General features: G+C 40.6%; 1 protein-coding gene across 3 annotated transcripts in view; it reads right to left on the bottom strand.

Moving 5' to 3' along the window:
- Nucleotides 1-5,745, bottom strand: part of Deup1 (deuterosome assembly protein 1) — a 96,458-nt gene extending 90,713 nt beyond the window's left edge. For 2 of the 3 annotated variants that reach the window (XM_047517066.1, XM_047517068.1), the window contains exons 1-2: nucleotides 5,651-5,745; nucleotides 4,576-4,648 (exon numbers count right to left, since the gene is read on the bottom strand). In XM_047517066.1, the coding sequence (XP_047373022.1) occupies nucleotides 4,576-4,604 (29 nt within the window). In that variant the 5' untranslated portion in view covers nucleotides 4,605-4,648; nucleotides 5,651-5,745. Of the gene's footprint in view, nucleotides 1-4,575; nucleotides 4,649-5,139; nucleotides 5,237-5,650 lie in introns of those variants that run through there. The other variant, XM_047517067.1, reaches the window with a different exon arrangement.
- Between the last annotated feature and the right edge of the window lie 6,815 nt (nucleotides 5,746-12,560).

Genomic DNA, 12,560 nt, shown 5'->3' with positions numbered 1-12,560 from the left:
AATTTAGAAGGCATTTTATAGGGTACCTGGCTCTGTCCTCTTATACACATTAGCATTTGTATAGTTTAAGGTTAGTTACTCCATTCACGGTGGCTTGGCTAATGAATTTCCCCAAGGACAGTTATACTGCATGTTTGTACTTGAGTATGGCATGTATGAAATGTGTTTTTCCTCATTCTATAACACTTCCTATTGTAAGAAATAATAACAACTTAATAATTGCCTTTAGAATAAAATGGGAATAACCAACTATTCCTATTAATTTCAGGATATAATCTAATTTAAGTAACAGTAACAGCAATGAAAGCAATGTATCTTAGTATGTTACCTTCAGAGACTCCACAAAAGCATACCCTAGGCTGCCCTGTCTTTGGCCATGAAGCCATTCCTACATAACCATGTTCCACACAATCCCCAAGTAAAAGGTAAACACACTCAATACCCCAAAAGGATCTCTAAAACATTTCCAGCATTCTAGTCACTATTTCATACCCTGCTTTCATATACTCCACTTCTAATTCTGAACTCTTGATTCACTTTTCTCTGGCCCTTTGGATGTTGAATATATAGTTGATCTCCCTGTTGTTTGACACTATTCCCCATAATAGGTTCTTGTTCTTTCAGTCCATTCACTCATTCACATATGCTGACTGCATACCCACATTGGACCAGGCACTGCACTGGACCCTGGGGGAGAAGATTAACACTGCTGAATACAACTGAGGCTCCTGGAATCCACTGAACTACAGCGTTGCTGAATTGGCTTCCTGTTCCTACTGCTACTACTGCTCTTGCCTACTTTCCTATTTTTGTCTCTATTTTTTCCCTTTCTGATTCATAAGTTTAGTTTAAGGAGGATACAGCTTTTACACTAACTACTGTTCAAAGAGTCTGCGCCTTTCTTCTAGGGTGATGATCAGTGGTATGCTCATATCTCTGTATCCTTCATGTGTTTGGCACTTCTCTGGTTCATGAATGTTCTTATAGAAGTTCACAAATATTCCAGGTGGTTTTAAGGTGCCAGAAAACTGAACACCACAGAACACTAGGTCAGGTGAACTGTACCTAACCTCTAATATGCAAACACTGGTTTATATGTATCAGGCCTTTTTCTTCTTCCTTTCCTCCTTCCTCTCCTCCCCTCTACGATTCCTCCCCCTTCTTATATAACTAGTAACCCATGCAACAAATCTTACTGTTCTGCAAAAGTCACATGCAAATGTATCTGCACAGTGGTGTTGTTTTCATCTTTCCCTAAACTTAACAGGAGCTTAGTCAGTCTCCCAAAGGAATCTTAACTTCTTTATTTTCTTCCTCCCTCTCTCTCTCCTTTCTGAATTTCCTTTCAAAATCATTCACTGAGTTCCTACAATCACTTAGCATTGTGCTAGTGTTTCAGACTCTACCTTCAAGTTAGATGTCCAGATTTTTACCCCAGGTCTACTTCACTTTATTTCTTCACTGGGGAAATAAGAAATTAGAAGAACTTGTCAAATTTGATTACTCTGGAGAGTAAATGTGTGTAAAGGGTGGAGGGTAAAGATGATGGGGGGAGAACAGCGTGTGTCATCTGGAAATCAAGAGAATCAATCAAATTATAAGGAACTTTCAATATGTAAGAATAATAATAATTTATTAAAGTTGTAATATATTGACTTATATTAGAACTATGAGCTTTTACAAACTATTTAAAACTTTATTAAACACATCAAGAAACAGATAAGTAAAGTTGGGATTCTGAATGAATATATCTCACAGAGAAAGGGTACTTTAAGGGTTAAGAAAGATGTACACATTAGAAAACCAGGGTTTTAAAGACCTTTCTGAATTTAGATGCGAAAAAGCTAAGCTTTAATATTCATCTGTTTTGGTTCTTTGAAAATATGACTCTTTTGTGGATCATGTAGCAGTACTTAGATTTTTAGGAAGCATCTGACAAAAGTTCTATGAAAGAGATCAATGGCTAAGGTATAAGTTACAAAATAAAAAAAAGAGAGCAAAAGATTCAGTGGGAAAAAAATGAGATTTTTGGTTAAAGATGGATGAACACACACATTTTGCTCCCTTCTCAAATCCTACAAAACAAAACAAAGGGATATTTTTAATATACAAGGTTAAGTCTACAAGGACAAAAATAATGGGAATAACGAGAGCTAGTGGTGGAGAATAACAAGAAGCAAGCCAAGTAGGTACTTCTGGAAACAGGAGGTGAATGTAAACCTGAAGTTATGAGGAATGACTAAGAAGTTGGGCTCCTAGGTCCTCTTGCTAGCATTACACTTGAGGCATATTCTCTGGCAGAAGGTAAAACACAGAGGCTCTGGATTGAGGGAATACCAGCCCAGCAGGGACAGGGCCACTATGCTGGAAACTGGGGGAAGAGGGTTAAGTTAAAGTCACACAGTGTAAGTCTAAATTCCCAGCCTCTTCCTCTTCCTCAGCTCCCAGAATGCTAGCAACCCAACATACATCCTCTCGGAAGAAGGATGATGATCTGATCAGCCTGAAACGGAAGACTGAAAGAATGACATCAGATCCTACAAGCAATAGCCTACCCTAATGACTACACAATGAAGACCACTGCCATTAAGTCCCTCTGTAAATACCTGCTTTCTTTCTACCTGCTTTCTACTCTACTACTCTACCACTCTTAAATAGGAGAAAGCAGTTAGGGATCCCAGGGCTATGTGAAGAAAGTTGCTCACCTGACAAAGAAGGTAGGTCAAATACAAACATTTTTGAAAACACATAACCTATAACTTAGTCCTTAATGTCATCATCATACCAGGAAGCCAACATAAAATTGATCCAGAATCCTAATTTGGCTTTGCTGTGGATCCTAGACAGTGTTCCTTGCATCTCATTGCCATTCATTTCCAACACAGGAGAGAATCAGAGCCAGATATATCTGAATTCAAATCCTAACTCCTGCAGTAACCAACTGTATATTCTGGGGGGAAATCTGTGTTTTCTGTTTCTGAGCCTCAGTGTGGCAGAGGCTGCTAGTTATTCAGTAATATCCATTCTTCTTCTTATACAGATGATCCTTGACTTAAAATGGGGTTATATCTGGATATGCTGAAAATATCATAAGTTGAAAATGTACTTGATACACCAACCTATTGAACATTGTAGCTTAGCAACAGAGTGCACTGGAGTATCAGTGTCTACTCTCTAGCTGCTGCGGTCCAGCATTGTCGAAGAAAATCATACCACATATTACTAACCCAGGAAGCGATCCAGACTCCAAATTTGAAGTATGGTGTCTATGGACCGTGTATCTCTTCTGTAACCCTCAAGAAGCTGATCATAGGTCAAACCATCATGAGTAGGGGATAGTCTATATTACACAACTTCTAAGTTTTATCTGGACATATGGCTGCCTAGTAAGAGACCAAATTTCCTGGTGTTCTTGCCTCTACCTGGGACCGAGTTTTGACCAATGGCTAATAAAACCTAAGTGAGGCCTTCCACTTCCAGGTCACAGTACAAAAGGAAAGGTCTTGCTCTCTCCTCTTGCCCTTCCCCTTCTCTCTATTAAGAGCACAGTCATGAAGGTGGGAGCTGAAGCAATCACTGTGGGTCCAGAGATGGAAATTAGGTAGTGAGATGACAAAGCTGCCCTACCAGTCCTGGTCTGCTTATCTCGGACTACTGTATAAAATAGAAATAAAACGTAATCTTACTTAAGGCACTATATTTTGGGAGTCTCTGTTATAAGAACTCAGATTACACAATAATATCCATTTTCTTACTATAAAATGAGAATGATACCTAGCAGGACTGTTTCAAGGAGAAGGAAGGGAAAGAGTGATAGTTGTTACTATCCACTATCCAGAGTTGTGAAGCTTTTCTTCAGCAGTCTGATGTCAAAGTCAAGGTCTGAGCAGAATCACTGAAAGTGAGATACCTGGAGTAGTGTGACTAGTGCCAAAGTCCTTCACAATGAAGACTAGGTGCTATAGTACAACCTCACCTCCCAGATCTGAGGTCAGTTAGGGGCAAGTTAGCTAACAAAATGAAAGAAAGAGAAACCTTTGTGACACTGGGGGCCAGGAAAGGGTGGGGAAATATTTATGAAAAAAAAAAAGGATTCATTTTGTAAGACATTTCTTCTTGAAACTTTTGGTAAAACTGCCAGTTATTACTGTTTGGGCAGCTGGATCTATTTCAAGACTGTGTTTAAGTGTTGAATTTAATTTTAAAAGCAAAAGTAGAGGTAAACTAGGGACACTCAATGCAGTTAGAAAGGAGCAAGCTATCTAGGAGGTGCTGCTCTGTGGAAATGGAAGAGCATCTCAGGCCAGCCTGCACATCAATACCCTACTAAGATCCTGGACAAAGTCATTAAAAGTTGGAAAATAGTGATTTTCCAGTACAAGACTCACTGAGTCAAAACTGGAAAAATCCACACTAATGAATTTTAATAAGTTACTTGAAATTTCCCCAAGTCTCCTTACCAAAAATAACTGGTACATCCTTCTATTAGTAATAAATTTCAAAATTCATGTTCAATCAAGGTGTTGTGGCATAATCAAATATCAATTTGTTAAATAGAAAATTTTTAGCACTTACCCCACTGAATTCTGGGCTTGGTTCTCCATGTCAAGAAACTGCTACATCTGGTTTATATTTCTTGGTTTTGGATCTGTTGGGGAAAAATGATCTAGATTCCTAAAATGCTTACATTTATTAATCTACAAAACATGAAAATTTGCTATTGGCAAATCATTTAGTGTTAGTTTTTCTGAGTATGGTAGTTCTTGGTTTTATAAAATGTAGAAACTGGGATTTTTTTTTCTTCTTTTTTAGAGTTTTCGTGCATTTATGTTACTGACAGAAATGTGCATTAATTTACTATTGAATGACCAACAGCTTGGTACCAGGTCTTTTTTCAAAGCACTCAGTACAAGGTTGATGAGTAAAACAGAATTCCTATTTCAGAGTTGTTACAAGCTTTTCATCCTAGTGGATCCAGGAACGCTTTCCCTTTAGTTGAATACCACCCTTTCTTTATTCCTTTCTGCCTTTGTTAGACTGTATCATGAGATTTAGGACAAAAAGTTTAAGAAATGCCTCAAGATAGAAAGAAAATGGATTTAAAATAGAACAAAACGGATTTTGTGGGGACCAGCTTACCTCTTGCCTAAAGTAAAATATTTGTCCCAGCAACAAAGTTTTAGTTAAAAAATAGTCCATGAGGATACATGGACAAAGTATTGAAAGACACTTCAACTCCTCTGAATCAATTAAATAGTATGTGGGGTGGTAGAGGAGGAAGAGCATTTGGGGTTCCTATGACATCAAAGGAATTAGACCTGGAGTTGTGTGAAACTGTGGGGAGCCGGCCAAGGACGGTGAATGAAAACCTGACCAAACGGAGAGCTGAGTAAATGATCCTGCAGGTTCTCCGGGAAACAGGCCTGAGGAGGTAAGTGGGCTGCCCAGGTCCACCCGGGCGCTCCCGGACCCTCCAGCGCGGGCAGAATCTGCGCTCGGGGCTCCGCAAGGCGGGTCCCCGCCTCCCGGTCGCCGTCCCCCCGCCGCGTGCCGCGTCCCCCCGCGCAGGGGTGCAGCGGCCTCCCGCGGGGCAATGGCGCGGTTGGGCCCCGGCGAGGCCGAGGGCGCCACGGAGCCCGGGGCGGGTTACCTGCGCTGCGCCGCGCTCGCCCGAGAAGTCTGAAGCCCCGGGAGCAGGACCGCCGGGGTCAGCGCCGCCCGCCCGGCCCGCCCCGTGGGGCCCCGCCGCCCGCTACCCGCCACCCGCCACCCGCCTTCAGCCGCCAGCCGCCACGCTCCTGCCGCTCCTGCCCGCCTACTGCGGCCCGGCGGTTAGGGCCTCTCGCTCCCCGCCCGCCCGCCGCCACGGGTTGCCATGGCGACGCGGCCCCAGCTCGCCGCCGCGGGGAGGGGGAGGGGCCGGCGGGCGCGGCGCCGCTTTCCGCGGGCTCCCGGCCGCCGCAAATTTCCCCACCACCAGCGCCGCTCTTTCTCCCTCTGTGCGCCTGGTGTCTGCCCACTGGACAGAGGAGACCGCCTTCGGGTCCTTTCTTTTTGTAGTGCAACCACCAAGGGCGCCCTAGAAATATTTGAGAGACTGAACCAAGGAGCTAACCAAAGAACGGAGAAAAGGTCTGGGAAATTCTGCACCCAAGTTCCTTAAACCCCCCAGCTCTCTTCCTCCTGAGATTGGGTTAAAGAGGTCTGCCTTTCTTTTTTCACCAGTGTCTTCCAGCTGGGAAGAGCTGGGTTTCTCTTAATGGCTTAGTCCTCAGTTATTCCCATGGTGCTAACAGCAGCATCTGTACCTGTCTTTCCCAGAGGGCACATTGATTGAGTTCCTGGAAATCTGCCAGTTAGGGAAAAGGAAATTGCTTCGCAGTGGGGGAACCGGGATGGAACTGGTGACTGATTCCAAATTCTTTACTTTCCCTCCCAGATTCCAAGACTAATTGATGACAGAATCTGCCTCATCCTCTTGATTCACAGAGAAAATGACACGGGAGATGTGTGTGTGTGTTTCACTCCTACTGGTATCTAGAGCGATATTTTTTTGTAGCTAGCACTTGAATTTTTGTGTTTGAGAAACATCGTTGCACTTACTTTAAGAACAGAATTTCTTCCCAGTACATTCAATTAATTTCTAATTCTTAAAATCTTTTATTTGCAATTCTACTTGCATGATTTTAACATCAATTTGCTACTTTTATATGGCTCTCATTTTTAAACCACCTTATATCCCTACATCTAGATTCCATATGAATTTCATAAAACCATTTTCTGTTTCTTGATAAATCAGTTTTCATAGATGAATTGTGTATGGTTGCTCTAAGTAGTGCTTCAAAGCGTTCATATTACGACTGAATGAAGAGTGATTATTTCACTCTACCTTGAGAACTTCCATCATTCTGAAAACCTTAGTCATGTTCATTTTTGTCTAAATTGAATGGATCAGTGTATATTTCCTGACTCAGGAAGGGAAAATGAACTGGGAAGGAAATTTATTAAAGTTTCAGGATGGCCAAGATCATTTATACTGTGTAGTGGTTTACCATTGGTAAGGACTTTCACTGGTTCATTATTTCAAGCTCTCAAAAATACCCTCAGGCAAGTGTAACATGTGACATTAGTAGTTCCTTTTAGTAGATTAGGAAACCCAGGCTCAGAGAGAATAAAGGATTTGTCCAAGATGACACATCTAGTTCAAGTACAACTAAGGTATGAACCTAGGCCATCTTACTCCAAATCCAGTGCTCTTCAAATTCCATCCAAATACTAGAGTTTGAATAGATTTCTTCAAGTCTTGTAGAATTCACATTTTCAGGAGAAAGAATAGATGTGGAAAAGGCTAGCTAAACCTGTGAGAAGATGCAGAGCATAATGGATTTTAGGAAAATTTAAATATAAACAAGACCCCTGTTATGGTTTGCATCTGGAATGTCCCCTGAAAACCTCATGTTCTGGAAACATGATACTCAGTACTGTGGTATGATTCAGTCCTAGGACTTTTAGGCAATGATGAGAGCTGTAACTTTATCGATGAATCCATTTGATAGATTAATAATTTGAATGGGTGGCAACCATAGGCAGGTGGGGCATGGTAGGAGGAATTAGGTCACTAGCGTGCCTTTGGGGTCTCCATCCCCCGACCCCACTCCTTGAGTTCTCTACCTCTCGCTCCAGGCTGATAGCTTTCCTCCTTCATGCTCTTCCACCATGAGGTGCTGCCTTACCTCAGCTCCAGAACAATGGAGTCTGTGGATCATAGACTGAACTTCTGAAACTGTGAGCCTGAATAAACTTTTCTTCCTTTAAGTTGTTCTGTCAGGTATTTTGGTCACAGTAGCAAAAAGCTGATGAATACAACTTCCTTTCCATTTGATTTAATAGTATAAAGATTTTCACTTCAGAATGAGCATTAAGACTTAAAATACAAAGACTGGTCCCCTTAGTCCCACCGCTCAGTGCAAAAACTTGAATTTGCACTGAAATGTACCTATTATTGGACCTTTTCACATGAATTTATTTTGAAAGGAGTGATGAGATTTGGAAGGCCTCAGAGTAAAGGAGAGGAAGAGTTTGCTGAGCACAGAAAACTTTCCAAAGGCAACTAATAAGAGGTGGGAAAAGAACTTGGTCCTGAAAGAGTACTAGAGGACACAAACCAGAGTATGGTATAATATATAACCAGAATGTTCAGAAGAGGAGGCAATGGCTGAAGAACAAGAATGAACTATGGAAAAGAGCTAAAGGCCCAATTATAGAAATAGACTGAATTTTAACAATTGAAAACCTTCTTAACAAAACCATTTTCACAGAAAAATTTACAATGGAAATATAGAAAATAAATGTGCATGCAGTATAGAATAACTTGATGTGGGTTTTGTATCTACAAGTGAAATATAGGTTTATTGTGATCTTGTTTTTGAAAGCAAGTTCAGAAATTATATGAGAAGATATATATAAACTAAATTTATCTTATGCATGGAAAATAATTTAGAAAAAGACTTAATAATATCAAATAATCATATAATTGTGTAGAGGTGATATAACCTAATTTCTTCATTTTACTTAAGGAAACTCAGGCCCAAAGACTAATAATTATTTGACTAGTCTCACTGCCAGCTAATAGCAAGAATAAAAATTATAAATCAGATTTTTTCTTATTATATCACACTACTAAAATGGAACCAAGTTTAGGGAATTTTTATGAAAATGCTTCAATATATATTTAAGAAAGTAAGCATTCAACAGAAGGAGATTTAGCATTCAGAACCAAGATAACCCTAAAGCTATGATGTCTAACAGAAGAATAATGCAAGTCAATTATGTAATTTTTAAATATCCTAGTAGTCAAAAAGGTTAAAAAATCCAGATGAAGTTAATTGTAATAATAGATTTAACCCAATATGTCTAAAATGTTATTTCAACATATAGTCAGAATAAAAGTCACTGAGATATTTTATTCATCAAAGTCTAATATATAGTTCATATTTACAACTCATTTCCAACATGTTCAAGTCCTTAATAGTCACACATGACTATTGGCTAACATGACTCATGGCTAATTTATTAGGCAGGAAAGCCCAAGAATTTTGGAGTCTGGTCAATATACTATAGTGTTGTGCCCAAAGGCTTGAGACCCCACAAGGACCACCAGAGACCACGATCAATGCAAGCAGCAAAGAGTCATTTATTAGCGAGTTCGAACCCGGTCCTCTGCGTCCTTAATCAACGACGCTAGGAGAGGCCCCGAGCCCTCGTCAGCAGGGTTTTTATAAGGAAAAGCAAGCAGTTTTACAGTGTTCTTCTAATTGGCTAACATTCGAACAGCTAAACCTCCCCTGGTTGGGTCCGGTCAATCTATTTGATTTTCATTGGGTCTGGACAGAACTGGACGGTCCTAGAGGAAGAAGGGAGGAGGGAAGGGGTGAACTATTCAGGAGCTGAGTCGGGGCTAGGCCCTGCTCTCGTCCTTGACGGATAAGGTCTCCAGGCAACTGCACATTCCTCGGACAAATATCTCTTAACAACCTTGGTAAGCACAGGGGCCCAGCAGTCCTGTTTGTCCTTGAGACAGTTAGCAGCACAGATACCACCCTGCTCTCAATATCCCCCCTTTCCAAGAACATTTAGAGAGCCAATCTTGGGTCTCTACTGTTCTAATTCTTGCTGCTTAATGGGCTGATATTGGGCCTTTAGCACCATTAGCTGTACTGTATTTATTTTATCTTTAACAAAAGCAATTAACTTATTGATTATACAAGGTCCTATAGTTAAAGCTAGTAACAGCAATATTAGGGGTCCCACTGTAGTGGACACCAGAGTAGTTAACCAAGGGGAAAAATTGAACCAGGATTCAAACCAGTTCTGACTAGTTTCCCATTCTTTCTTTCTGTTTGTTAGTCCTTCTCTGACTTTTGCCATGGATTCCCTCACTACTCCAGAATGATTAGCATAAAACCAACATTTTTCTCCCAGAGCTGCACATAGACCTCCTTGCTTACAGTCTTTAAAGTAAGGTAAATTTGGTAATTAATGAGCTCCGGAGATCCTTGACATTTTATTCTTCCAGGAGCAGTCTCCAACTTCCAAAGGCGATGGCTTCATGGCTTCATTTCCTCAAATTGACCCGACTCCCTATTTCTACACTAACTACCTGTCCTTATTCTGACTTCATTTACCCCTCTAATACTAGGAACTCCTTCACTGCTGTAGGGAAAATGGGCGATGACCAATCTGACTTCTTCGAGCTGGAAGTGGGCAGCGTGGGGCAAGCAGTTTGGAGTTCCCTTTTTAAAATCGGGTCAACTGAGGGGTTCAAGGTAGAAGTCTGGTTGGGGAAGAGCAGGCTGTAAACTCATCTGGGGGTGGGTGCTTCTATGATAGAAGAACAAAAAGACGTGAGTACTGAAATGAGATTAGTACAAAGTAAATGTTGCAGCATCTGAAACTTGTCACTGAGTATCATGAAAATGACAGAAGTCAATCTCTCACCAGGAGGTGGAAGAACTGAGAAATTGTTCCCATAACTAGGCCTAGCAAAGGCTGGAGAGGACAAGGCCTTTATTTGGGGACTTTAACATTGTACAAGTTATCAGGAATGTAAACACAATATTTAACTCTTAATGTCATTGAGGTCCCCAGAAAATATAGTTAAGCTACTTAATGTCATCTGATTTTTGTAAAATATCCCTTATTGGTATAACCTGTGTTTAGTAGAGATCTCTATACTTCTGTTACTTAGGGATAGATAATCATACGAGCAAACATAGATAAAGCCTACCTGTGACTGTAGGCCTTAAACTGACTAAAAACTTCTGACTCTGGCAGTTTCTCTTGATAGTTATCAGGCACATTTGCTGAAGAATCTTTCTTTCATTTGTAGCTTCCAGTTTTTGTTCTAGTGGATTAACACAAGTGTACATCTTAAGTTACATTTAACTGTTATTTCTTTTAAGTGCCCAAGAATGGCTATATTTTGGTTTTAACTGTTTTGCTGGGTGTCCAAGACCAAGCTGGTCAAATTGACCTGGTTCCTGTCTTATTAAAGAGTCAGCTGAGTTTCCACAGGGGCCACTTATAGAGAACTTAAGAGCAACTTCTTAGCTTCATTAGTGCCATTGGTTAGGCAGGGTCTTGTCGATGAGGTGGCTTTCCTTGAAAGCGTTAGGGGTGTCTCCTTTTTTCCATGACCCTCCTCTGCAGCAGATGCACTGAGTGATTTTCATCCTCTAGTCTCAACAATCTCCTTGATCAGGAGGTTGTGTGACACAGAGTTGCAAAGCTCCTTAGAGAAGTTCTCTTGTTCGTGGGTTCAGGCTGACTGAGGACAAAAGATCCAAATACTGGCCATCTTGCCTTCTGTATTTAATTCCAATCTCTAAGTTTGATCTTAATCATCCAGCAAGCCAGTTTCACCAGTCATAAAGTAAGAGTACTGGGCTTTAAATTCAATGTCCATAACTTTGCAGTTATTTACCCTTTTATCTAACTGGAGTCTGCATTAGTACTGGAAGTTACTACTATCTGTTAGGTGATGGCTTATTATCACAAGTTACCTAGGTTGCGTGTTCTGGAAGCAGCTACTTCTGCAAAATAGTAACAGGCAACAGTTTTACAAAATGAAATTAGCAAGAGTAAAAACATATTTAGCTTGTATAATAGTTATCTTGAATTTTGGCTGAGTTCTACATTATATACCCTGTTTGAGATCACAGTAATCTTTACAACAAACATCAAATTTTTGAGCACAACTTTAAATGAGTTAAAGTCTGGCTTACTTTGGAGTCATTCTAATATGTAGCAGGGTGAGGCAGAGCCTTATCTCAGATAAGGCAGGGCTCTTCACAAGTCTTAAGTAAAATGTTCTAATCCTAAAACTAATTTTTGCCCCTTTTGTCATGACCAGCATGACCAAATTTTCAAGTTCAGTGAGGGTCAAAGGAGTATTAGAAAATAAAGGTTTATAAACACAGATTTTGAAGATTAAGCTGAGATCAGATGGAGCTCTGTTCTCTGATGGAAATGCAGATCTAAAGAGTTATGTTAGCAACATTTATACATGTCTTATTATTAAGTTAAAGACTATGTAAGCATTATTCTTTGTTTTCAGGAGAGTTACAGAGACTAGACCATCTACATAACTTTTTCCCACAACTGCAAAGTGCAATGTTAGGAACTCTGTGTAGCTCTCAAAGAAGTCCACTGTCCAAAGTTACTGTAAGGTGGGCAGGAACTAGAGAAGGGAACTGATGAAACACTGGTTATCTAGCAAAATAATTTCTTTCTGCCCAAGAGCTGTGTGCCTGATATCAATGTAAGAGCTGATAGGACTCCTGTACAGAGCCTCCCCAGGGAGGCTACTGCCACAGCAGTTAGGCATCTTGTGCTCCTACACAGGAACACTCCCAGGCACCAGGCATGCTACAGTCATGAAGTCAGGGACCCCAATCTCAGTCATTGTTGTCCCATTTTTGCTATTGAGCATTATACTCTTTCTTAAATGTCATTTTAAGAAGTTTACATATATTGATTTCTGAGTCCCTATGAATATTAGT

Source organism: Sciurus carolinensis, chromosome 11 (genome assembly GCF_902686445.1).
Source record: "Sciurus carolinensis chromosome 11, mSciCar1.2, whole genome shotgun sequence".
In the NCBI taxonomy this organism is placed as follows: Eukaryota; Metazoa; Chordata; class Mammalia; order Rodentia; family Sciuridae; genus Sciurus; species Sciurus carolinensis.
This window is presented reverse-complemented; position numbering and strand designations above follow the sequence as displayed.